The sequence below is a fragment of the Heliangelus exortis genome, chromosome 18, assembly GCF_036169615.1.
Source record: "Heliangelus exortis chromosome 18, bHelExo1.hap1, whole genome shotgun sequence".
Classification (NCBI taxonomy): Eukaryota; Metazoa; Chordata; class Aves; order Apodiformes; family Trochilidae; genus Heliangelus; species Heliangelus exortis.
Window position 1 is genome coordinate 12161511 of NC_092439.1, and position 26831 is coordinate 12188341.

Genomic DNA, 26831 nt, shown 5'->3' on the forward strand with positions numbered 1-26831 from the left:
GAGTTGTTGAAAAAACATGCAAACATGCAGGCATGACCAGCTCCCAGAGAAGACAGAAGTCATTATTTGGATGACAGCCTTTTTCTGGATTCAGGAGCTTGTCCAAAAGAATCTGCAGCCAGCATCCTGCTATGATTCACAGTCATGAGGAAATGATTTTGGATGAAACATGACCACTAGCTGTAGACACTGAATCCTTAATGATAACTTTCAAAAGCTTTTATCCTGTCCCTCCTGTGTGTTGTTAAATAGCTACTACATTCTTCCCCAGAAACAGCTGCATTTGATAACAAGTGCTTTCAGTTCTTTTAAGGTAGAAGAGGGTACATACATAAAAATACCAACAGTTCTTCAGCATGAGGAAATGAGATTGTTCAGCCTTAAGAGAAACATTCAGTGCTGTTTGAATCCAGCTAGTGATTACCCTTCTAGTGGTGTAGGAAGTTAAGAACAAAGAGGGATGGAATATGGAACAACAGAATGGATGCAAAAGAGGATTGGGTAGAAAATTCAGCACAACACCAAAAAAAAAAAAAAAAAGGAGATGACAACTCTTGCTGTAAACAAAACCTATAGGAGCACAGCTCAAACCTGAAATGATGTCTGGCTTCTTAAGCACAGGTGTATGTGGAAAACAAGTTGATTTTACATTTTAAGTGCACACATACTACCTACTGTGAGAACTTCAAGCAATCTCTTTCTTTTTCCCACCTCTAACTCTTTCAGTTTTTAAACTGTAATTCATTACATGAAACAATTGATATTCCCAATTCTCTTGAAACAGTGGGTATCTTTCCTGCAGGCTAGTGGTCTTCTGAGAAGAAATGTCAGCATCTTCAAAATAAGAGAGATGGAATGAAATCAGGGACAGTGAAAAGCACAGATGCCTGCTGTATTTAAGGCCAAATCTTGTCCATAATGAAAAGCAACTGCAAAACTCACAGCAGGTTCAGGGACAAGCCTCAGAGGTTACTGCAATCTCATATTCAAAGTAGAATATAACAATAAAAAGTAGGACATTTTAGAATAAATGTAACCAAGAATAAAGTGAGAAAAACATCCTGAGCTTACAGAGTCCAAATTAAAAGCCTCTTCTATAACATTTCCTTTTGCTGCACCATGTAGAGCTTTGAAAACTCAGCATCATACTTCTAAAAATCTAAGTTCTGCCCTTTAAATTGTAGGTATGAGAATTAACTGTGGTTGGCACCCTAATTAATCTGGAAAGCCTAGAAATAAAGGTGATACTTCACTATGTTGGGGCGTTTGGTAAACTCATTCTTACTCATAACATCAGCACCTTTGCAGAATTTCTTCACGGGATTTCTATCATCAAGAGCTTTGTTCTATTTCACTAAAGCAACTGAAAAAACACAAAACAGAAAGAGATTGTTTTATCTTAAAACTGCTCTTTCCCAGCTGTGAATCTCTCTGAGAAACTCTTTTGCCCTCATAGTCTAACAAGAACACCAGATCTCCCAGAAGTTGGTTAACTTCAAAGTAATTAATTTACTTTTGGACTAAATCACCTATATAAGAACTATTCTAGATTACCAATTGTCCTATTGTTTGCTTTTGAAGAAAGGAATAATTTTCGAGCACGAGTGACAGAAAAAAATTAACAAGATCCAATTCTTGTAAAACTTTCACTGCCCTATAGTGGATTTCATTCTATGCAGTTACATCTTAGGGAATGGTAATAGACTGAGATCAAACAGAAATGGATATTGGAAAGGAAAAGTTATGCTTTTGAACAAGACTTATGGGCAGCTGTCTAGGAATGGCACTCTTGTTTTGCTAGCATGTTTATACAAGACAGAAATTAAAGCAGGTGCTTTGTTTTAAAAGCACATTTTCAAGTGACATTTGTGGAGGCAATAAAGCTTCCTCCTAGGCACAGAACTCTTCAGTCAACACAATCTGGGCTGGACTTTTCCCTCTTGGTCACATCCACCCTACCTTTCTTGCAAGCCCACGGATTTCACCGTTAGAGTAGCTGGATCTGTCTCTGCTTTAATGTCCATTACGCAGTCAAAGACCGGGGTCTCTGGCACGGGATCCAGATCTAGGAAATCATCTTCATTTTTATCCTCTGTCCACTCTGAGTACGTGAACGAAGGCTGCCGGCTCACAGACTGCCGTCTGTCCTCTGGGAGTGGAAACGGGAGGTCTGGGCGGGCTCTGAGGAGATGCCAAAACTGAAGGAAAACAAACATATAAAAAAGCTTTCTGCTTGGTGCCAGAGGTCTTTAGGGCAGCATCCCAGCTATACTATAAGGTATTAGAACTGGAGAGCACTGAAGGGGACAGGAATGTTCCAGGCAGGAGCAGCTTTGTGGTGCGTGTTACCAGGACATTCAAACCTGCTTTCAGCCACAGAGGTTTCCACAGAGCTGGCCAGGCTTAACTCGGGGACACCATGGAAACAGGATGTGCTTGTGACCATCATATGCAACCAATGTGATATCACTGTCCTTTTGTTCAGTTTCTTACCCTTCCTAGTCTTGTTTAAAAAATATAAATCTGTCATATTGTTCTCCAAATCATACCTCTCCTGACTTACAGGTTTTCCATCTAAGATTTAGAAATAAGGTTAAGAAAACTAAATATAATTTTCCTGAACTGCACATCTCTTATAATCTGGAATTGTACCCTGAATTAATGTCAAAACTGACCACTTTTTAAAGAGGCCTTTATTCTCAGATACCTGGTTTTGAGGCTCAGAATGCCAGTATCAATTTTTGACTAGTGGCAAAGACTGGTTTGTATTCTAATTGTCTTATTTAAATATTGTCTTATTTAAATGGTATATGCATTAATCAATGGATCTTGTGAAGTTCTAGGACATAAATGTAAATTCAAGTGTATAACAAATTAATAAAAGGTTTGAAATGGCATGAATCTAAAAAAATTACTGTATTGGTTTGGTTTGCACAGCTGCTATAGCAGATTACATGATTCGGAGATTCAACCAGTAGACTGTTTAACCCTCCCTACAGGTCTCAGTTAAAAATTTTAATTTTAGCTTCTGAATTCCAGGATCTGGAACCTCAGCCCCACTTCATCTCTCTGGCACTGAAGCAGAAGCAGTATCAGTGAGGCTGAATGTTATACAAGCTACATTGTGCTGTCACACACACATTTGAAACTAAGAACACCCCGTCGTATATTCCAAAGTAAAGCCTCTCCTACACTTTTCTTACATGGCTTCTACATGGGCAGTTGAACTTAGAAAACATACCATGAAAAAGTCCAATTTCTCTTCCTAGGCTAGTAAAGCACATTAGCTTGTACAGGATTTTAAACAAGAATTTTCTTGTGCCTGTGCTGTCATTTCTCTGAGCCTAAAGAATGAAATGAAGTGAAGGAAGTTTTAATTTCTATCTGTAGTCAATCTTAGACTCTCAAAAAGACTCTCACAAAATTCATCTAACAGTTATTTCAAACATTTTTTATGCTTCTGTTCATCAGAGTACACAGTAATTACAAAAACAAACATAGGAACATGATTCCTAGACTTTAATTTTACACAAATTTAGGTCCAAGTTTGAACAGAGTCTATCCTACATGGGTGGCCTGCTGGATGACAAACAAGAAGCTTGAAGAGGTGAATCTATTTTCATTCCCAAAGATGACTTCCAGAGCTTGGCAGTGCAATGTAGTAGCCATGGTTCTTTCACACACTGCAATTCTGAACACTGTGAACTGCTCAGCTATTAAAGTACCTGCTCAATTTTGTACTGTTGTTGCTAAAATCTACACTTGTGCCAAGGGCTGAGTTCAAGGTCTAGGTATCAATTATACATTACAGATTCTAGAGCTGATGTGGTGACACAAGACTGACTTTGCTTCTGATTCAAAACACTGTAAATACAAAGAAACAAAGAGTTCACCCTAGAAACAAAGCAGCTTTTCTTTAGGGTGAAAGAAGTGTGTGGCAAATGAGGAGCTGGCCAAGACACTGAAAGAAACTAAGCTATACTTGAGTGATAGGGTTAAACTAAATAATGGAAAAATAAGTCAGCTCTGAAAACCTGTTCAGGAGGATTAGACAGCTCAGTGCTGGTTCCTTGCAGCTCCCTGGGTCTTCAACACACCATTACATGAGACAGAGAACAGTATGACTAATACAAGTCTCAGGCACTCTATTCAGCCTTTTATACTGTTCAACTTTTCTCTGTTGACTGCTACCTCCCAACACATTCTGGTACCAGGGTATTCTCAGAGGAGTGCCTAAAATGTTAGCTGAGCTCTACATGTATCAGAGTCAAAAATTCTCTGATACAGGAATGAGCAGGACTTTAGCAAGTGCACAACCAGACAGGGTCTCTGTTCTCTCTATGACTTTTTGAGAATCCACTTGACCACCATTTCTCAGCCTTGTTATGTGGTCCAACAGTTACTGCTCTGCACTAAAGCAATACAGTACCTGTATAAGCAGGCACTTTATCTCCCTTCCCCAGGGAACTACTAAAGCACTATTCAAGTTACCACCATTACCAAATGAAAAAAAAGCATAAGCTGTTTTCCACGTTATGCCATCTAGCATATACAGTGTGGCACTGGTGTACCAGTTCCACATACATAAAGAGAGAGGGGTGCATATAGAGAAGAAAGATTTCATTATAATGCCACTCAGTAAAAAAAGTCAGTGTAATCCCCAGCTCATCAAGAAACTGAATAAGGATAAATGCAGGCACGATTCCCCTACATAAAGCAAGCAGATAGTTACACAGAACTAGCCCCAAAGATGTTGCATTACAATCAATTTGGGCATAACATTAAAAACATCTTATGAAAACTCACTGAAAAAAAGGCATGAATTTGGTTTCCACAGTATCACAACTTACCAGAGATCCTACAAATAACAGTCCTAGGGAAGCTAAAGACAGCAGGATGTATGATACCACAACGCTCCCGATTTTAGTCAGGTCCTGTGAAACAACAGAATTGAGAATGATTCATAAAGTATTTGGGGTCACAATGTAGAGCCATATGTGCATATCCTTGGCAAACTGTATTTATTCTTGGATTCCCATGCAGACTTAGTAATACGATACTCCTTCCATGGAAAAACCATTACCAACAACGGGGTGCTAGGCTTTAGAAGCTTATAAGCTTTTGGACACTTATTTTAAGTCAAAATCCTATACATGAGGGATTTCCTGTAAGGAGCCATTAGTTAATGATTGACCTATGGCAAGTAAGATACAGACAATGCTCTAATGAAGAGTTCTGATTATGCATAATAAATTCAGCTGAAAAAGAGCAACAGAAAAAGTTCTTCTTTCAAATAAACAAAAGACATGACATGCCACCCCTAAACATTGTTAAGAGAATACAGAAAACAGTCTCCACAGTACTCCATCCCCAAGAGGCATGGAGGCAGATTTCCAGTTTGCTCTGAATAGTCTCTGCTACAAGGGTTATGTACAATGAATCTAAGCATTCTGGTAGCAAATATATTTCAACTGGTTCTTGAAATCTGCTCACCACTTAATTAAGGTTCTGTCCACACCAGAGAAAACTGCACTGGATATAATTACTCCAGTAATTTATCAGATGAATCATCCTGGTATATGTGTCATTATGTCATGGTGAGAAACTAAGCAATTTTCCCAGAGTAGCTTTGTAGATATAATTGCATCTGTACACCTGACATGCTTTTACTGCACGTAGATATGCCCTAAACACTCAACAAAGATAGAATTTAGAGACTGATTATCTCGTAATTTGCACCTTTTATATGGGTTGATCCATTCTTCCAGAATTTAAGCTTTGATCCATCCTAATAAGTTACATTCCAGCTCTTCCTTTACTGTGGACTACACATTAGGGGGCTGATTTCTTACTGCTCCATTTAATTTTGCAATCGTTTCCACATTATGAAAAATAGGTTGTGCAGATCTAACATCATAGCCAAAAATTCAGCCCTGTATCTTGAAGATAAAATATGGATCTGTTTTCAGAAAACTCTTTTCACCATTTCAGAATGCACACACATTGCAGCAGTCACTATGATATATGAAGTGCATGTGCATTGTCAGAAGAGATATCAGAAGCACCACCCAAGACATTGACTACACAACCACAGAGGAGTACAGGGACTTACCTCCCCTTGATCTGACAGAAATTGTTTAAATGGGGTAAGCAAGTAGGAGAGCAGGTCAAAGGCATTCTGAGCTGCTGGGGTGGTCCCGTAAGTGCTGAACCACAGCATCATGCAGAGAAGCTGTGCAATCAATCAGAAAATGCATAATGAGCATCTCTCATTATACAAACATTCATTTTCATTTCAAGACTGCATAATTAACTAATTTAGTTCTCCTTGATTTCATGATGAACGTCATGTTTGCTTTAAGAAGTCAGGTATTTTCTAAGCTGTAGCTTAACAAGAATAAAAAGACAGAAGTCTAAATGCTCAGCTGCCATTACCTAGCTGCCTGTCACTGAGTTAAGCAAGCTGACTGATCCACATCAGCAGAAGGACTGCCTGGGGTAGCCTGTACAGCAAACCAGCAACAGATTCCTCTGAATTCTGAACTTTCAGCGTTATTACTTTTAGATCAAAACTGGTGATTCAATGAACTCTGCCTATCTCACACTATCCAAAGTTCTCACAAATAACCACATTCACATAAGTATCCCTATAAACAGATCAACACAAAATGCACAGGTTAAAAGATTTCATTCCACCTGCTTAAGGTGGCTGCATGCACCACAGATAACAAATGTACAAAAGCAATGATGTTATCTTTAACACCCTCACAGAGAGGTATTCTGCCATCCCCAACAATGAAGAGTATACTGCAACTTTAAAGGATACATCTCTCAATCCACTGTTTATCAAGATGGAGATTTACCCTATAGGTTATCAGCTACAGAGGATAGATTTGTTGGGAGATGAGTGACATTTGGCAAAGGAGGCATTTGCAGAGGGGCAGGGAGTGGGATGTTGATCTGGGACATCGAAAGGCAAAGGCTGTTTGCACAGCCAGGCTGTGAGAGGTGGCTGCAGAAATGAGAGGACTGCAGCCATGTCCATTGCTACACCTACACTGAATGAAGAGGAAACCTCCCAAGCCAACAAAGCTTAAAAGATGGGTCTCAGCATTTCAAAGTGATGACAAGCTCTCTTACCAGTATCTGTGAGAGGACAAACAGACACATGCTCTCTCCAGGCATTAATCCATTCCACCGGGCAGTCCAACCAAGCAGTGCCGTTTTCTGGGAGGTTTTCAGAGACTGCTCCTCCCTGTTCAGCTCTCCCTGGTGTCCTCCAGCTTCATCCATTGACTCCATAACAGCCCGATCAGAAAGACCTTCACGTGAAAAGGACATGTGCAGGGACTGAGCAGCATGTAACCCTGCAGCCACTGCAGAGGCTGCAAGGGCTATTGTTTTCCTAGAGACAATGGTTACCTTTCAGCTCTGCATCAGTAAGCGCAGCTCAGGATTGTGAGCATTACACTCTTAGTGCAGCTGTGTTCACCTGCCTTCATCAGAAAAAAGTGAGTGTGGGTGGATAAATTATTTTCCCTTTCTTTCCGGAGGTGCAGCTTCTGGGCTTTGTTGTTTATAAATTCTCGTTTACATCACTGCACCTTTTCGGTTTTACTTTTTAAAAGGAACCATCTGTTCTGTTTCACACATCCATGGCAGAGAAACCATTTTGTCCTTCCCTGCCTCAATTTCTCCATTTCCCCTTATTGGTCTGCTTTGTCTGATTTCATTATGAATTTCTGAGGCAAAGGCTGTTTCATGTTTTGCGTCTTAATAGTGCTCAAGGGCTCTGGGTTTTATCCGAGTGCCCTAAGGCACTAATAAAATAGTCTTTATTCTAATAACCTACTTCTTGGGTGAATTTGTACTCAAGAGCTACTTAATAATGTTGCAATGCTGTTCCATTCAGTGAAAATATGCACTGCAGTGGCTAGTCCCTCAGTAACATTATTTTGAACACTGTGTAGGTATAAATTAATTTACAAGCTAAAAGAGCTGAACACATTTGATCAAAGTACTACTAATTTACACCTTTCTACATGGGGAAAACCCCAAGTCTTCCCTAGTTACAACACTGTAGCCTTAAGCCTAAGCCAGCCACCTGTGCCCCAGGGAAAGGCCACAGAGTTGGCTTTTCCACAGTTTGTTGAGGTCAGGTTTCTACAAAATGTTACTATCATCAGACATGTCTTTAAATACCCACAGTAAAGATGTAATTAGGCAAATGAAAATAGGATCTGTTTATCAGCTGAGGGTCTGGCAGTTGGTAAAGACTCACCCCATTCAGTTTCTAAAATACAAAATGTTTATTCCCAGTCTTTGTTCTGCATCACTGAAACAGACCTTAGGCCATCCATGCCTGCACATGAGAACAAGGTGTCTGGAAAAAGCTGACAGCTTCCTCTTCTAAATTCCCCTTTCCCACAGCTGCCCAGTTACAAGAGAGCTATCACTGTGCAATGACTGGGGTGACCCAGAGACAGAAGAAGGAGCACATGCAGGGTACTACCAAGTACATCCCCAGGAGCTCAGGTTAATGGTTTCCCACTTTCAAAACATCTCAATTTATGTTGGGTAGTGGCCTCAGCAGGGTATGCTGAATATAACTGGTTATAAGTAGCTACTTTAATTGTCTTTACGTAGGCATTTTACAGAAAGCATGGAGAATGTGCATCTAGATAGACACACACCCACGTATGTCATGTCATAGGTGTATCCTGAAATTAACTGTTTGCCAGGATGGACTCGGTACAGAAATCTGCAGAAACACTATCAAAATCTCCTATTAAATACAGGTTGATTAAAAATAGGGAAAAAGTGGAACTAAAAAGGCAAAATCAGAAGTGTAAACAATCCCAGCCTATATTTCTCAGTGGTAAGACTTCCCTCCTTTCCATCTGTATGTCTTTATTGCTAGAAGACAACCACTTGAAAACAGCACTCTTTAAAGAAAAGCAGACAGAAAAAGGCAGAAATGGCAGAAAAGCTGGAATAGAGCTTCAGAGATCATGGGAGCCCTACTTCTCTGTCCTTCAGACCCCAGCTGGTATTCTACAGACCCAGACAAACTCCCCCAAGAAACACAGAGAGCCCAGATGCAGTCAGACCTTCATGTCCCTGGACACTATCTGGTATCTCCTGACCTCTTGTGCCATGCTGCATGGAGTTGGGCTCCAGGAGGACAGCACATGAAACAGCCACAGGCAAAGTTGGCTACTTTGAAGGCTGAACTTTGTTTTCATTTTCTACAATGTGCTAAAACTTTAACTTTTGAAATTTTCAAACTTCCAAACTGCTTCATGTCTCACTGGATTTGGAATAGGAACCTAGGGGAAAAGCCTTATTAACAATTGCCAAGGTTTTCATGTTATTATTTGGGGATGTTTATGCTCTGTGTGTTGGACAAGGAATTTGAAGCTGAGCTGGCACAGAAACTTGATAGCAGAAATTATTTTTGTCATCCATGCAAAAAGACATGCACCTGTGACTGAGATACAAACAAATACCTGGATTACTGATAGTTTATTATGGCTTGTTCCTATCATCTCTAACATTCAATTTTTACTATGCATTTTTGAAAACCTACTTTTCCTTTACCTGTACTAAAAAGAGCACTTCTGTCCTAAGAATGGCTAATGAACCTATATATACTGGTTTCCCAAAACCTAGTGGCTTTCTTTCTTGGATACTCCTCCCCAGAACTCAAGAGAAAATACACACAAAGCAGAACTAAAACATCTTTGGGAAGACAATCAGACAAGAAGTCAGAGAATCCAGATTTTAAGTTCAGCTTTCAACTGTTTTTTTATATCATAATCTCTCATATTTCAGAAAACATCTTTTTAACTGATCAAAAGCTCACTTATGCAGCAGGTAAACAGAAATTCTTTGGTTTTTTGGGGTTTTTTTTGTAGCAGCCTGAGATTTTACAAGGTCACTTCTGTCTAGGTTGGAAATAGAGCCCTGACTCTAACATGAAGATGTGAAGGCCACTTAACCACATGCCTTCTGGAACAAAAGACATCAAAGTTAGGGGACAACTCTGTGTTGGTAACCATGGGAATCTGTGCCTCTTCACAGCCCAGAAGCCCAATTCCTGATATTCCAGTGTTGTCTAGCAACAGCTGTACAGCTGCAGAAGTCACATTCTCCTTATGACTGCCCTATATGAAGGACAAAGAGTACTTCTACTTTCAATTATTTTCACTGCATAAGGTAGTGATTGGTCTTTGGACACAGGAGCCCAGGTTTCTAGCTCTGTGGAAATGCTACAGTTGTCATCAGGTATTCTCATCAATACAAAGACAACAGGACAAGAACTAAAAAAATGAAGAACTGCTGAATTCATACCTATGAATGTTTAGATTAAACACAAAGTGCCCTTGGTCAGTTAAAGCGACTCAAAACCTTGCTACTCTGTATCACAAGAGATTAGATTTTACCAAACATAATGATGCCCACCAAGGGTTCTGTATTGATTTAACTATGTCAGCTTTAAACAACACTTCCATTACCATTCACACTTCATCTTGCAATCCTGTATTTCAGTGCACAGGTTAGATAATAAATGAGTGAGACATCACTAAAATTTTCTTCTGTCAAGGTCAGTGTGAAGGTCTTATACAGCTGAGAAAAGATGATTACATCCAAAAGAACAAATAAAGTGTCTCCTCTGCTAGTGATTTGACTAACAGTGAAATCTCACATCCATGTCTTAGCCTCCTGAATTCCTCCACCACGGAGATTGGGGTTCAAGTTCATGAGTACTTCTGCTTTGACACAGGACTAGGCTTGCTAGAAAAAAAAAAACATTGGTGGAAGAATTAAAAGGCCTCTGATATCTGTAGCAGCCACTTGGCTTATTAAGGCAATTTGAAATTTCAAAACAGCTCCATAAATTTAACCTCATCTTTGCTGTTCAGGGAAAGGAACTTTCTGGATCAAGCTGGAGACCCATTCATCCTGTCTGCTTTCCTTAAGCAGAGCCACCAGTACAGACTGCCAAAAATAAATGGCACAACACTTTGCTATAGAGTAATCTACACAGGGAAATGTCTGTGTCCACCCAAAAGCTAACAGCTGCCTTCTGTAATTCAGACAAAGCCCGTTTTAAAAGCCCTGTGCCTCCACCATAAAAGACAGAAGAATGAAACAATACCTCGGAAAACCATGAGCAGTATACTTAACAGAAACACTAAAAGGCACTTTACTAATGATAAGTAAGCCAACAATGCTTTGCAGTAACCAGGAGCCAATCCAATGCTGCTGTGGGTGAGGTATCAACAGCTCTGTAACACAACTGATTCATCCTTAAAGCCTTCAGAGGAAAAACAAAAAACACCCCCTCAGGACCACATTTCCTGTCTGTATTTCCAATGAAGTTGGCATTCTAAAAGGAACTTGTGTCCTCTCTTGAGCAAGGGTGCTAATACTCAAGGAACTGACGCTGGAAGATCGAATTTAACAATGTATTTTAAGATTAAAAAAGAAATTCAGCTTATCAGTGGATAATGCTTTCAGTTTGCTCTAAGTATATCTACCCTGGACAGTAAGAATTAGTAGGGCCAAGATACACAGTAGTGTGGGAAACAACTGAAATTCCTAACATTTAGTGATTCTATTTGGGAAAGCTGGATGCTTTTGCTAAAATGACCACACTGAAAGTAGCCAAGAATATTGGTATCTATTGACTCAGATTTCTGGGATGATATTTCCATCAAGAAGAATTCTCCTGCTCAAGAGCTTTTGCACTGTTTCAGAATCTCTGAAGACTGAAGAGAGCACCAGCCCATGTTTGGTGGGGTTTTTTTGGGTGGGGTGCAGTGAGGGAGTGTTTGAGTGTTTTTGCATGTTAGCTACATCATGCAAAAGGGAAAAAGATCATCTGAAAGACCAAACTGGAACACAAGCCTGGAAAATTCAGTGCACTCTACAACTTTAAAATTGAGCTTTTAGGAAGTACGACCACCAATATTGTGTCCATGGGCTGCTGCTTAGTTTATAGAGAAAAATCTGCTTTACCACTCTCTCCTGAAAGAAACCAGAAGGATAATAAAATACTACAACTTTTTACATCACTACAAAACCACTAAGAAAGGCACTGCAACAGCCACTCTAATACTGATTGAGAAAAAAAGTTAATGTACCTTTGTGTGAGAGAGGACAACCCACAAACATCAATTTACCTTTGCTCTTGCTCGTCCATGAGTGGCAGCCAGCAAAATCATTCTGCAAAAAGCAAATATTCTCTGTGGAGGTCTTGAAATAACAATGCTGAGAGGCAAATAGGCCATTTACTAGCCAGGAAAAGCACTTGAGACCTGCACTTTTCAAGCTCAGCTGGTAGAACTGGCTGCTGTTTAAGCCAAACTCTGATTTGCTAAATGGAAAGATGCAACAAGAGAAAAAACAAGCAAGGAGGAAAGTCTTGGAGAAAATCTGTGAGCAAGCCAAGAAGAGAACTGAGGTCTATGAATTTCTACACCAATGCTTCTCCCCTTTAACTGGCAATATTTTTAATAAACTTGGAGAACAAACTTTCCTCTCTTCTTGAAATAAGTTCTGCTGAGAAGAATATGCAGACCTTTTTTCCTACTGGTGGGCTGCACAGCTCCATACTTAAATGGCCTATTCTCATCTCTGAGGGAACAGGAACCTGATGCCAGAGTGTGTGAGGAGAATAGTTGCCTTTCCACTCAGCTCCCTGCTGAACTGCTGAGTCACACATTTTCTCTGCATTCATTTTCACACTGCTCCCACTCAGTGCACCTGCCACTTCATCTGGGATGGGTGGGAGGAAAGAAAAAGAGGTGAAGTCAGAAAAAAATGTTCATGTTCACCCAGGACCTTAATTATTATACTGCAGGGTCACATATAAAAGCAAACCTACAAGCTGTTAGAGACGGATGGAGAAGGGAGGTAGCAGGCTGCAAGACAAACTGCCTTCCCCTTTCTTCAAGAGGAGGCTGGCTAGCAAACAAGTTGCAAAAAGTCATCTGATTCTCAGTCAGTCACTGGTGGTGTGTGCTTGCTGATTTGGTGTGCAAATTTCAGGCTTCAGACCTGGCCTTGAGGTTTCCCCTCTTTTCTGTGATTTAAAGAGCTTTCAAGCTGCTGGGATTTTTTTCAGCAGTCCAACAGGTGCTGTGTAGTAATTGACTGGTTGCCACAGGGAAGTGCCAATACCAACTGGAGGGATTCCAGTTTCTAAGGGCATCTTCAGATGAGTTGCTGCAGTGGGAATGTCCCCCCGCCCCAACTTCCATCATTCAGGAAGATGAAGAGTAAAGCTCTACCATTTTATTTCAGCTTCTATAGAACCCAAGCATAACACAAGTCAACATCTCCTATTACTCATTAAATTTTTATAGAATCATAGACTGGTTTGGGTTGGAAGGGACTTTAAAAAACATTTAGTTCCAGACTGCCTGCCATGGGCTGGGACACCTTCCACTAGATCAGGTTGCCCAAGGCCCCATCCATCCTGGCCTTGGATACCTCCAGGAAGGGGACAGCCTCAACTTCCCTGGGCAACCTGTGCCAGCATCTCACCACCTTGGAAAGTTCTCAAGTATCTGTTGATATTTTTGAAGGTGCCTTGAGCTTTGGTACACAGATTGCAATTTGATTTGCTGTGGAGTTGGTCGTCCCAAATTTTTCCCAACCTGCAGACTCCCTTTAACACTGAAAATGGAAACCCACAAAGCAGCTCTGCAATTCTACAGCTAAAGAGCTATAGCTTCGCTCATGAATCAGCCTTGCACAAACAAAACAGTCAGGAAAAACTGTCAACAGTACAACGATGCAGACTGAGGTGTACAGGGTTGAATTCTCATTCTGAAACAGGATAAGCAACTCTCCCCTCCCAAACCCAAATTATAATTGTGCACCTTTAGCCTTTAACTGCAGGATATACTTAAACGTGCCTGAATACATAATAAAAAAACAGGAGCAATAATTTAAAACCAGTCAAACAGCCTCTGCAATACAAGAGTGAATCTGACAATTAAAAGAAAAAAAAAAACAACCCCCACTCAGGTTCCACACACTTTTCAAAGTATTTACTTCTCATTCTACTATCATTTGAATTGGTGTTAACATACTTGTATTGCTTAAAAAAGCATATTCTCATAAATGAATAGCTTCTGCAGCTAATGCTAATACCATTGTATGTTTCTAATTTCTCTTAAATGACTTATTACCCTGGTGTCACATAGCTATTAAAACTGCTTTCTGCTCTGGTGAATGAGAGGGTTTGCACCTTGAAGCACATGGGCAATATACTTGCTTCCTGACAGGTTCAAATGCAAACATTTTGATGTCATCCATTAGAGGACAGCCTGCTGTACTAAGTGACTAAAATCTTATGACCTGGAGCCTTCAGCAAAAACATTTAGGAAAGCCACTATCACATACAACATTTATTTCAAAGACATTCTCTTTCCTGAGCAAAGTAAATTATATCAAGACCAGTCTTAACAGCCAACTTCAGCCACAAACCTGATATATGCCCCAAGGGTACTATCTCAAGTATAAGCATTTCACTTTCTTTCATGCATTTAAAAAGGGTATGTTTGCACTGCTTGGCTTCCTCAGAAAGTAACAATATCATTCAGATACTATAACTTAAGCTCCAGAATATGCACTTGTATAGATAAGGAAGTGGACATCTAGAAACAGGACATCCATGCTCAATTTTATCTCTGTATTAGGGTGTTATTTCTACCCAGGGTTACTCCATTCTGGATCAAGTACAAAGGCTGGACTATTAATATTAAATATTGCTTCTGGTTCAGAGCTCTGCTACCTCTCTAACCTCGGTACCTTTGCATTAGAAGCATGCTTAGATAACTTAATTAATCACTCCTTTTCCCTAGCTAAACACACAGCAGTACCAAAACTAAAAATGCACATAGAAGGTAACAGTCCATTTTGTTTACTTGTGTCTTGTCTGTCTGGGTTCCTATAGTGAGCTCATCAACATGGATACACAGCCTTAAGTAGTGAACTAAAAAAATACAACAGCTTGCCTTCTCATCCTCTTCCCAGTGAGGAAACATGCACAGAGCAATGTTTCGTCTAGATAGATAAGCAGACACACACAAGTTGTTACAGATCTATGTCAGAGAAGGTGAGACAAAAAAAGCACATGCTGATGGTGAGCTTCACAATTATGCTGGGAGGATTTTGCACCACTTGCCTGCAGTCATGAGTTCCACTCTACAAAAGAATCTAAAGCAACAAATCCCTCATGGTCAGTGGATCCCAAGGCTGCACTTGATCCAAGGTGACTGTACTTCATGTCACACAGCCTCTGCTGGGTTACCATGGCATGAGCTGTCATTCATCAGCACGACTGCAAGGTGGTAAGCAAAGTTCTATGGAGACAACAGCTTGGATTCCCCATCAGCACAGCATTTCTGCTCCTAGCTGCAGGGCCAGCTTGGTGTCAGGTAGCCTGTGGATTGTTGTTCTGTGCTGCAGCAAACACTGCAGAAATACTTTCATACCTTAGACTGAGACCATCCTGGACAGGACTTGAATGATTTGATGTTACATGGAAGCAGGCAGCAGGTATGCTACATTTGTGGGAGGTACAGCCACCAAGGAGGTACACTTAAAACTTCCTGTTGCTACAGGTATAAAAAGTCTCATAGTATGTCCTGTTCTGAAGATTAAAAGACAGCAAGTTATTTTATCACCTCATCTACACAACACCAAGTGGGACTATTCAAAAAGACTGTTTTCTCAGGCCCTGATTAAAGCATTTCTTCCTTTTCAGAAGATCCTGCTTTTTTTAGTTTTATGTTTTAGGTCATCACAAAGTCACCAAACACATCCTGGCTCCTAGTTGCCCAGCTGTTCTGTGTCCATATTAAAACACTGCTGTATATGTATTTTGAAATATGTGTAGTCAATCACTTCCCATAGCATGTTCCTTATGAAATGTGGATGTCAATGTATGTGTCAAGTGTATGTGTCAAGGGGAAGCAAGATTTCATCCACACAGCTACACTCTTCTTGTGCTTCATCTGCATAAACAGGAGGTGCCAATTGCCTCACACCAAGTCTTTTCCCACACTTAACTTCAACATGGAAACATTAAGCCTGCATTGAGTGATCTTGTAAATTTCATTCTTAGCTTCTAAGGACCAGTGCAATGGTTTCAAACCCACCCCATCTCTCTCTTCCTCTACAGGGGCAAAATTCTGCTAGATTTTTTTTTTCCTCTACACACCTCAATGCCCAGTGACAAATGTGCAAATACTCTTTCTTGGTCCTTTTTCCTGAGCATAGCATTAATTATGCTGGGAAGAGCCTAAGCAGAACGGGCAAGGAAGGGCTAAGTTTTATGCATGGTCCAGGTTGAAACACTGTGATCTATTTCAGATATGCTGACCAGAGACACCAAAGACAAAGATGAAACAAGGGAATATCAAGTCCTACTTTTAGGGGATGATTATAACATTGTAGTCCATCCTGTCACCTCCACAGATCTTGTAATGGTCTTGCCAACTGAAAAGGCATAGCATCACTGAATCCAGATGTGAATCCAATAGGAATAGCACGTCACCAGCATGCAGAAAAACCTCCAGAACAAAAGAAGTTTCATTTAAGAGCTGCTGCACAAGTGTTTTACCCAATGGAAAATAGCACAGGCTCTTCAATGTCCTGGCAAAGACCATTTCAGAACCTGCCAGTACCAGTGAGCACAGAGACTGCTAAAAGGGGCCATTTTGAGAGCCCTTGCACCAACATGACAGGAAGAAAAATTACCTATTCTTAAAAAAGCTTTCTGTATTTATCTTGGTCTCCCACAGAAGGCACACAAAATGGAAGGCATTTAGTGTCTTTCAAGAGTGCCATCTCTCTTCCTGAAAGCCTGCAAAATTGGTCAGATGAAACTTTTACCTATTTGAGCAGGAATGTTGAATGTTGCAAGGAAGCCAAGACCCAGCCTTGCAGCCTAACCATCTCCTCCTATTTCTGGGCTTAGAATTAAGAGACTTTTTTAATATACATGCAGGGAAGACAAAAGCATTCAGACTGCTAAGGACTTTGCAAAGCAGCAACTTTGGACATTCATTTGAAGGTCAGTCTCCAATATACAGTATTTATCTGTCTATTGTCAAACGACTGCTGGACCAGAAAGGAGTTTTAATAGAATGTTAGTTAATTAAATCTGGAACATTAATGTTTTTTTCATAACACTGTGGCATTGTATCTATGAAAAGCAATGAAAAAATGTTTCTATTTAAAAATGGTAATAGCTGTAGTCTTTGAACATATGCTTAATGAATAAATCTGTTAGGAAAAAAAGCCTGTGTGTGTTGGAGGGGGGTTGTATGTTTGTTCTCACTTAAAGTGTGCCATGATGGCAACCATCAACAGCAAATGGCCTCTATTGTGAGGTCTAAATAGAATTCCATTTGGCCATATACTTTCAGGTGAAACTGCTTTTTCCATTTAAATATCACATTCCCTTAGCTAAACAGCTGAGTTAAGAATAAAGCAATGCCAGATTCATGTTATTAAAGTCACCCATTAAGCATTCATTCTCTTTGGTTGGTATAAAGAACCCCAATATACTAATATCCAGGCAGCTTGCTACCACAGCATGGGGTGCAGCACACAAGAAGCCAAATAGACTGCAGCAAAGAGGCATTCAGATCCCACCAGGAGAACAGTCCAACCAGTGCTAGCACATGTCCTAGTGGTGGGAGCAATTTCAGAGACTAAATTACATGGGATACAGTGCAACAAAACCCTGAACAGAATAGACTCTGTAAAGCTTAGATAGCAACCAGAAAGCTATGATGGCAAAGAGCATGAGAAGAAACTTCATCTACTGGCTTTCCATTTCCAGGAGCAGGTGGATGAATGTAATAAGCTAGCAGATTTGTGAAGTTAAAATGCCAGCTCCTTGAGATAGGAAGTAAGTATGGAAAACATCCACAGTCAAGCCACATCTGACTGGATATTTTTAAAGGAAGCTTCACAGATGTGGCTAAAATGTACCCCAAAAAAGTGTGGACGTTTAATAATCTCCTCTTTTGTCCTCCCAAAAGCTCTTCTCATTGAGTGCCAGAATCTTCTTTCTTTCTAAATCCAAGAGCCTAAACTCTGAATGCTCCTAAGAAAGGTTGTCCCAGACAAATTCCCTGTTCTGTCTTTCCATAACATGCCTAGATACAGCTTTTGGGGTTTTTTTTCCCTTCAGCATCGCCAGATCTCAATTTGAAGGCACATTTTGTGATGAAAGAGCCATGGGGAATTCACAGGTTGCGTTCAGCCAGATTGCTGCAGCTAAGAAATCTAACAGGCAGGTAAGAGCATACCACGATCACCTCTGCTTAGACAACTCTTCTCAGGCAGCAGGATTTAGAGACTGCTCCTTATTGCTTTTGGACAATTGAGTGTGACTCAGCACCTGCTATCCATCAGCTTTCCTAAATTCTCAGTCCTTGCAGTTCCTCTTTCCTTTAGGAACTTTTCCCTGAGAATGTGCAGAGCAGTTCCAGATTAACAAAGATCCAGAGTAGGTGGAAACAGATAAGATGCTCAAAAATAAAGCAAGTCTCAGGATCTTAAGGCTTCTTTTCTAAGTGAGAACTGTGATAAAATGAAGAAAACATGACATCATTAAAACCTCCAAGTCTTAGGGATGGCATTCCTCTCCCACTCTCCTCTTAATGCTATCTTTACAGAAATATTTTTCTCATTGAAGTTTACTGCATCTTTCCATGGTGACAGAGATGTCACCAGCAGGCATAAGAAAAGCATGAAATCCTGATTTTCAAACTGGTAAAGCAGAGGTCAAGAAGACTGCTGCATCTACCTGTTACAAAGTTTCTGTTCTTAGAAATTATTAGCATTTTTACTGGGCTAATTTTCAGCTTATTTCAGCAGGTAGTTCTGTGATTAGTTTACCTATTAATTGACTGCTTAGTCCACCGACTGATGGTACAAAGAGTGACCATGAGACGCATAAAATCTGGCAAGTACAGATCAAAACAGAGCACTGCTTTGAGTCCCACATCCCCAAAACAGGGCTAGAGGTATTTTTGACCTCTAAAATGCCTGTTCTGTGACATTCAGTCAGGTCCTACAAAAACACTCATTAGGTAACAAGAAAGATGAAAGTTAAGCTAGACAACAAGCAGAGAAAGGGGAAGATAAAATAAAGATGACAAAAGTGACAGAAAAAGGTGAGAGTATAAGAATAATGGAGATGAGATTATTTGATGAGAGAAGAGATGAAAGAAGGAAAATAAATACAAGGCCATAGAAGAGAAGCCCACAGGAGGAGAAGGAGGAGTGTGAAAACCTGGCAGAGGGACTCAGTGGAGACTAAAACCAGTAACTGGCAGTAGCTCAAATCAAACAAAGGCAGCATATGCAAGAAGTGGCAGTAGACTGAAAACTTCCTTCCTCTTGGGGATGAAGTAACCACAGAGTTAAAGCAGAGTCTTCCTTCTCTCTTCTCTGGCACACCTTACTTTAAGCTTTGAAGCAGGAAAAAATCCAATTGTATCCAGGAATGGTGACTCTACCACTTCCTGGGCAGCCTGTTGCAGTGCTTGACAAACCTTGCATAAAGCAGTGTCTTGTACTAAGGTCTAAGGACTGAAACCAAAACAAATAAACAGCATGGACAAATGAATATATGAGCCCAAAGTCAGGTGCATCCCACTTAATTTGGTCATTTTGGTCACTGACAGAACAGTACAGCATTTTCAAACAGCATGATTGTTATCACGAGGCAGCTTCATTTTACCAATTTGGGAAAAACTCCCAACCCATTCTGTCACTGCAACTGGAAATGCAGTGTTTATCTGGGAAAAAAAGAGGAAGGGTAGAATTTATGCAGAGGAAAAAAAAGATGTAGATCCTTATGGTTAGAATACCTTGTTGTGGAAACCCAGATCACAAGGCAGAGTTTTACACCCAAACCACTGTGCTGTATCACCCTGCCTGTACCTTTAACTTGGGCTGCCAGGATGAAGATGACAACACACGTACCACAACACATCACTACAAACTGCTGCTTGCAGAAACCTGCATGCTCAGATCTAGTTGATGGGGCTCACAAAGCCTTTTAAATGTCAAGATAAAACTTTGTAGCAGTTCATAATTTGCAAATGCACATTCTACCAATATCAAACTGTCAGCATTGCCAGAGACCAGCCAGCTTCACAGTTTTCTAGTTACAGTGACATGATGAATGGCAATCTCAGTGACTCAGAAATTCCCTTAGTGACACAGGGACCCAGGGACATATCAGCTAATGGATTCTGTTGTGCAGAATTCCTGTAAGCTGACCAAAGGATTCCAAATTCCATTGAAACTTTAGCAGAAGATAATCAGTTTCTTTCAATGCCTCAAAATCCCAGTCTGAATAACATAGAAGTATTCTTAGTATTAAATGTTTCTCCTTTAAGATCTCAACAAAGACAAAATTTTACTGTATTTACCCATGTTACCCATATAGCATATAACACATAATAAATACATATTAGCCATATATTTAATATATTGGTAAAGGCTAAACTTTCCAGCCATGGTCATATTTCTTTTGATTCTCCTTGCTGTTGCAATTGACATTTTCACCACTTTTCTGGACTGTGCCTTGAATGTCCCCTCCTCAGGATTTGTAATGGAACAGGAAGAAAAACAACCTGACAAGAAAATGGGTGGGATTTTTCATGCCAAAGTCAGAGGCATGGTTCTATTTGCATTCCACATACAAGCATATGGTTAGTAAACTCTGCTCATGTTACTATACAAACATCTCATAGGCACAAACCTCTTTCTGAATCAAACATTTGTTAGAAATGCTGCATACTGTTTATACACACTACAGTGAAAACATGGAATGTCCACATAAAGAAAGCTCAGTGTTAAATAAGCAATCTCTCCATTTGCATTTATCAAATCATTATGAAAATCTCTTCTTCCTTCCACTGTGTTCCCGAAGCAGCATCCTTTCCACTGAGAGAGTATTGTTATATTTTATTTCTCTAACAGAAGCAGTATAAACAGCACAGAGCCAGACTAAAGCTTCCTTATTCACTTCTTCACTTTTCCTTTTGCAAGAAATCTCCCTGAAGTCATCAGGATTATTTGTGCAACACAATCAAATGAAATAGGGATTACAATCTGTCACACAGGAAAAAACATGTACTCTCTCATGTATTCCAGATAGTCAATGCCTTTCTTAGAATTCCTTGAAGGCAAGATGCTGTATATAACCTGAGAGAATCTGCACTAAAATAACAACAACCATTGAACTAAAACTGACACATGATAACTTACAAAATAGGTACTTGTCAGAAAGAAGAGATTGATTTTTCATTTAACTCTTTATTGAAATGAGTCCATATATAGGTCCATAGCTAAATGCAAACCTGTACATACAGTGCACCTTGGCACTGCAAACTCCCTCATTTTCATCATCTCTCTGATTTTTAGATGCTGTCAGAGGTGGACTGAGATTTTCATCAGTTCCATTTTCTGCTGTGTTATCTCTACTTTCTAGAAGAAACCTGCTTTAGCAAAGATTTGACTGAAAGACTTCAACTTCAAAATGTCAACCCAAGTACATACTCCTTCAAAAATAGCATGCTAATTTTGCCCATCCCCACAGACTCATGTGACCCCTTTTATCTGTATTCTCTTTTCCATCTGCAACACAGCAGCTCATGGCTATGTCACACAGCTACAAAAAAAACTTTTCAAGCCTCCAGGAACACCATCCAGTTTTATTTCAATCTGCACTTCATCTGTTATGTTGGATGTGAGCATGTGCAAAACCTAACATGAAGCAGCTCTGTGAAATAAATAGCCTCCTACTTACTTAAAATTACCTTTTTTCAGTCTAGTCCATCATTTTATCATTTGACCATCTGTTTTCATTTGCTGCTACAAATACTTCCTAACCATTTCCCCAGGCAATTTTCAGAATTTGAGTGTGAACACTGATTTAACACTTGCCCTCTGACCTACCCTAATCAAGCAATGCTTTAGAACTTTCTCATCAGCTCACATGCCCTGCAAAGAAGACAACAAATATTGTATTTGCGTTTTACTGATTGCTCAACTTAAGCACTAAAACACTGGAAACCTTTGGTGACATTCTACATAGCATCTTCTGCAATATTGAAGTTTATTCCTGTGTTTATGGCAGCTGAACAGAATGGTATCATTTTCTCAGCCAAATTTGAAACAAGGACCAGTCTACAAGGCCAGAAACAAGGCCAGAAACAAGGCCAGCACAGACTGAGGCCTTTTCAGGGTACCTTTTTATCAAGAACACAAGCCAGAGGCAGATACACAAACAGATTTCCTTCCATGGTATTTCCCAGTGCTTCCATGCTGACACTATGATGCTAACATGAAGGCAAGTGCTTGACCTTCAGCTCACATTCACCTGGAAAGCTTTGCCACAAGCTTTTTTCCTTGGAACTGTTCCACTTTGATGACACATAAGTGATTGTCGATCTTTTCTTTCTCCCCTCCCACAGCAGGTTTTCCCAGGCTAGGCTTTTCTGCAAGGCAGAACTACCCACTCCTTATTCTGCAATAAAAACAAAACTGTTCAAAAAAATTCCCTTTGTATTGCTCAAATATAAAGAGTAAGCCAGTATCACTGCTGAATTGAAGATCTCTTTGATAAACAGCCTGCAGGCTATGTGCATGCATACATGATGTTTTTGACCAAGCAGAACTCAATGGAGATGAGGAGAAGCAAATAAAGGGCAATGCAGAAGTCTAAGTGAAAACACACAGGGAAGAAATAAAGGTTCATATAAAACAAGAGGGAAAAAAAATAATAAATAGGGGACAAAAAAAAACCCTGACCATTACTCTACCTACTCACACATTTCCTCCCAAAGCAACTGTATTGGTAGACAAGAAACAGGAAATTAAGTGTGAATATACTCAGTATCCAAAAGAATAAAATACTGGATTTACAGCACACAGGTATGATTGTTTTGCTTTGCAAGACATTTACAACCTGCAATGAATTTTTCTTTCCCTTTTTGTTGTTCCTTTTTCCTTTCATTCTCCACAAAGATAAGTACTTACCATCTGACATGCACTCGGTCCTTCCAGTCACATCATAGCTCAGTTTCAATGTCTGCTACAGCACAGATGGTCCTCTAGGGTTATCATTTATGCCCTTTATGCACTAGAATCCTAAAAAAATAAGTGAAAAATTAAGATATAACAGTATCAGATAACAGGGAATCCTTCAAGGCTTTTACACATATTTTTTCTTGAAAATAAATTCTAAAAGACTCTAATGAGCTAATCATTCATAAAGGAAGTATCAAGCCACTGATCTGTGGGGTTAAGCATAGAAAGGAGATGAACCATATCCCTGTGTTATTGATCCACTTGCTTTTGCTTATTGCTTGCATACAAATTGCTCCATCAAGAAGTCTGAAGAACAAGAGTATAAAGGCCTAAAGCCTGAAAATACCCTCTCCTAGGCAAAGGTCCTGTTGAAAGCACAGAGAATTCATTTCACTAGAAACAGATCTTTCTAGTTTTGAACAGACTAATAAATCAAGGACCACCTAGTATGCACACTTCTTAATTTTATCTTCTGATGTGTTTTCTTAAGTTCAAACACCAGAAAGATTTCTAGCAGACAAGTTCCAAAGGGAGTCAACCTTCTTTTACAAAGCAGGTGTCATTTAAAACACCTGAGCACCATAGAAAGACTGTGTGGACACTTCTGAGTCCACCACCATCATCCCCAGTGCTCCTCTGAAGATTCTGCCTATGACATAACCATCTCTGTGCAACAGCTCCCAGGAAGAAGGCTTCACAATGCACTCCAGCAGCATGTCCATGTATTTCAGAACCAAAAATTAAGTGGATTTCATAAGTGGCTGCCTCTAAAAAAAAAAAAAAAAAAAAAAAAAAAATAAAAAAATAAAAAAATTCATGCCTCTTGACTCATTATGGAGGGCCAGATTATATCCTCAAGCTATACCAAGTGGTGTAATAAAAGATGCTGTGCCTCTATATACAGCTCTCTTTATGATACCCTGCCTCAAGATAAAGGGGTCCAATATCTGAACAGATTGTCCCAGTATATAAAGTTATTGCTGCTGTTAAATGGAAGTGTAATTGATTCTCCGTGCTCTCAGTCCACTGCAAATAGGAAACAAGATTGCTGAAATTCAAGCAGGAAGAGCTTAGTGCTTTTACAGAAGGAGGCTAAGAGATACAGCTATTGTGGTTCAGCTGACACAAGGTAACATGATCACATGTCACTTAGCTTTTAAGTGAAGCTGTTTGCAATGACAGCAGCCCCAAATGCTGCTCTTTGACCTTCCTCGGTGCTTGCAGTCCAACACAATACTCCAGTGCTGGTCTAAAAGTGTTCCCTTTACACAGCCTCCTGTGCAAGGTATCATGACAAGATGTGGGCAAAAGTCTTGTAAGTCTGGGTCCTCATAGTACCTGGAGTCACCCCTCAAGCTGCATGCAAGTGTGTAGTCTGCCTTTAGTACAGATGCCTTGCTAGAATCCATACTTAATCCCTTTCCTTTCTCTTCAGTGCCTCCATACTCATGCACTCCCTCTCTGCTTTCCCTTCTTCCCCCACCCATAACTTAGGGAAAACTGTAGTTTTAAAGTGTTGAAGAAAATAAGACCTACCATGTATTGCCTAACATGTCCCATCTTTGTCTCCCCAAGTGCAGTTAAAGCAAGGAGAGTTCAGAAGCACTGCTGTCTCTGAAAACACCTACAGCCTTGTTTGCAATTACCTTACCTCTTGCACTTATCAATGCAAAACTTATGTGAAAACAACCTTCAGATTTGGTAGCATTTCACACCTACTTTACACTAATCTAGAAGAACTATACTGCAATGTGCCCATGATTATGAGGAAAACCTTGAAGGCAGAGAAGTTCTAGAGAAAGCCAGTTACCTTAAACAATAAAAGCAATACAAGTGTATATGACCTTGCTTTTAAAACTCTTCTGTGTCCTTCATTATTATATTGGCATGAACAGCTAAACCTGGTCACAGGAGCACTTATTCATGTGCATAAGTGCCAGCAAAATGAGGCTCCAAGCTAAGAGAAGATTTCAGCACTTCATTTTACTCTGTGCGAAACCTCTACAGAATGTGTCAGAGGACTGATAAGCAATTGCAAAACTTCTTGTAGCAAGTACTCAGCAGCATATTCATACTACTTCATGGAAGTAAGAGTGACTTTATTTTGTACTTTGTGTGAGCAAAATCTACCATCTTAATTTTCGCTGAAATCACTGGCACAGTCTTTCCAGACACAAACCAAAATTGTGCACACAATTATCTATATGCATACCCTGACAGAGCAGCAAATCAGATTAATGTGCAGGAGCATCATCACATAACAGTAACAGAAGCCCAGAGAACAGAAAACAAAATTATAAAATGGTTTATAGCTACTGTTAATTTTCCCCTATTCTGGGAATGATGAAAAATCTATTCCAAAGAACACATAATTCAATCAGTAGAGATGTGTTGTGAGATGTTCCCTCACTCCATTTACAGCCCCGAATCAGCCAAGAGTATTTGCCTGCAAAGGGACTACACAGAGCCACACACTTTCCTTTTGTCCTTACACCCCCTTTTCTCCATCTTAGGAATGGTCAAATCTGCAGACAGAGCCAATTCAGCTGGGGCAGAGGAAGGGAAACATGTTATTAAAATAAAGTGTACTCATAAGTAAGTTTGGGTATGAAGACCAAGTGTAATGAACTAGCTGAGTGGAAAGCAGAGTTTATATAACACAGCCCATCTGTGGACTCTCACCCCAATCATTCCACACAACCCTTGTAGCTGCTTGTCCACATAATAGCAGTGTTTGTTGATAAAAATAACAGGGGTGAGAGATCTAGATACCAGCTTTCACAGCTATCAAGAAAGAAGACATGGGTGTTTAAAATAGAGGAAATAGAGAGCAACCCATATTATACAAGCTATTAAATAGTTCTGCAAGGAAAATATGGTTTTGCTGCTTCTTGAACTCCTAGAAATTAGTTTGTCATCAGGTAGAAAGCTATTCAGTGCTGAAAGGATGCTGATAGAGTCTGGCAATGAAAAGAGAGCCTTGGAAAAAGTCTGAAGACTTCTTCCTTTCTCTACCTATACTCTGGAAGTCTGCTTTCTGAAATACTGTATGCTCCAGAGATTAAGCCAGTGAAACATGTGATAAACTTGGAAAAAATTTAGCTTGGGATCAGCTGAAGCCTGTCCACTAAATACTTGATCATCTGGTGTTCAGGCTACAATCTCTGAATTGGCAGATTGGGATTCTGTCTTTGGTTTCTAGGGTCTCCATTTTTTAAGATTCAACTCCAGACTGTTTCCCATTCTGTGTTTGCAGGGGTCCTTAGCTCAGTGGGTCCAAAATCATTCTTGGGGAAGCTAAAAGAGACTACCATCCAAACAACAAAACACTTAAGGCCAGCTTTGTGTTACATTTAAGATGATCTAACCTTACATTGCTGCAGAAAGAGAGGGGTTTGTTTCATCCTCTTCACTCAGCAGAGAACTATTGCATTGTATCCATCCCTCATCTTTTATGCAGCAACAAGGATGCAGCTTCAGCTGAACTGATGGAAAACTAATTCATTGGGGGCATGGATTAGTCAGCATTGGGGGAGTGAAAAGGGGACCCATCTTCAGTGGAAGCTCACTGATACATTAAATACTAAGTTGAACTACACTCAACTTACAGGAATTTACAGAACTTCCCTGGGTGTTCAGCTCAGTATTATCTGCATGAGTGTTTTAAAACCACAGCTAAGCATGCATCA

General features: G+C 40.0%; 1 protein-coding gene across 2 annotated transcripts in view; it reads right to left on the reverse strand.

Annotated features, from left to right (window-relative positions):
* The window catches only part of PTPN5 (protein tyrosine phosphatase non-receptor type 5), a 66686-nt gene that overhangs the window by 23844 nt on the left and 16011 nt on the right, over positions 1-26831 (reverse strand). For both annotated transcript variants that reach the window (XM_071761667.1, XM_071761668.1), the window contains exons 4-8: positions 23092-23202; positions 7141-7322; positions 6113-6232; positions 4851-4934; positions 1960-2198 (exon numbers count right to left, since the gene is read on the reverse strand). In XM_071761667.1, coding sequence (XP_071617768.1) covers positions 1960-2198; positions 4851-4934; positions 6113-6232; positions 7141-7322; positions 23092-23101 — 635 coding nt within the window. In that variant the 5' untranslated portion in view covers positions 23102-23202. The remainder of the gene's footprint in view (positions 1-1959; positions 2199-4850; positions 4935-6112; positions 6233-7140; positions 7323-23091; positions 23203-26831) is intronic.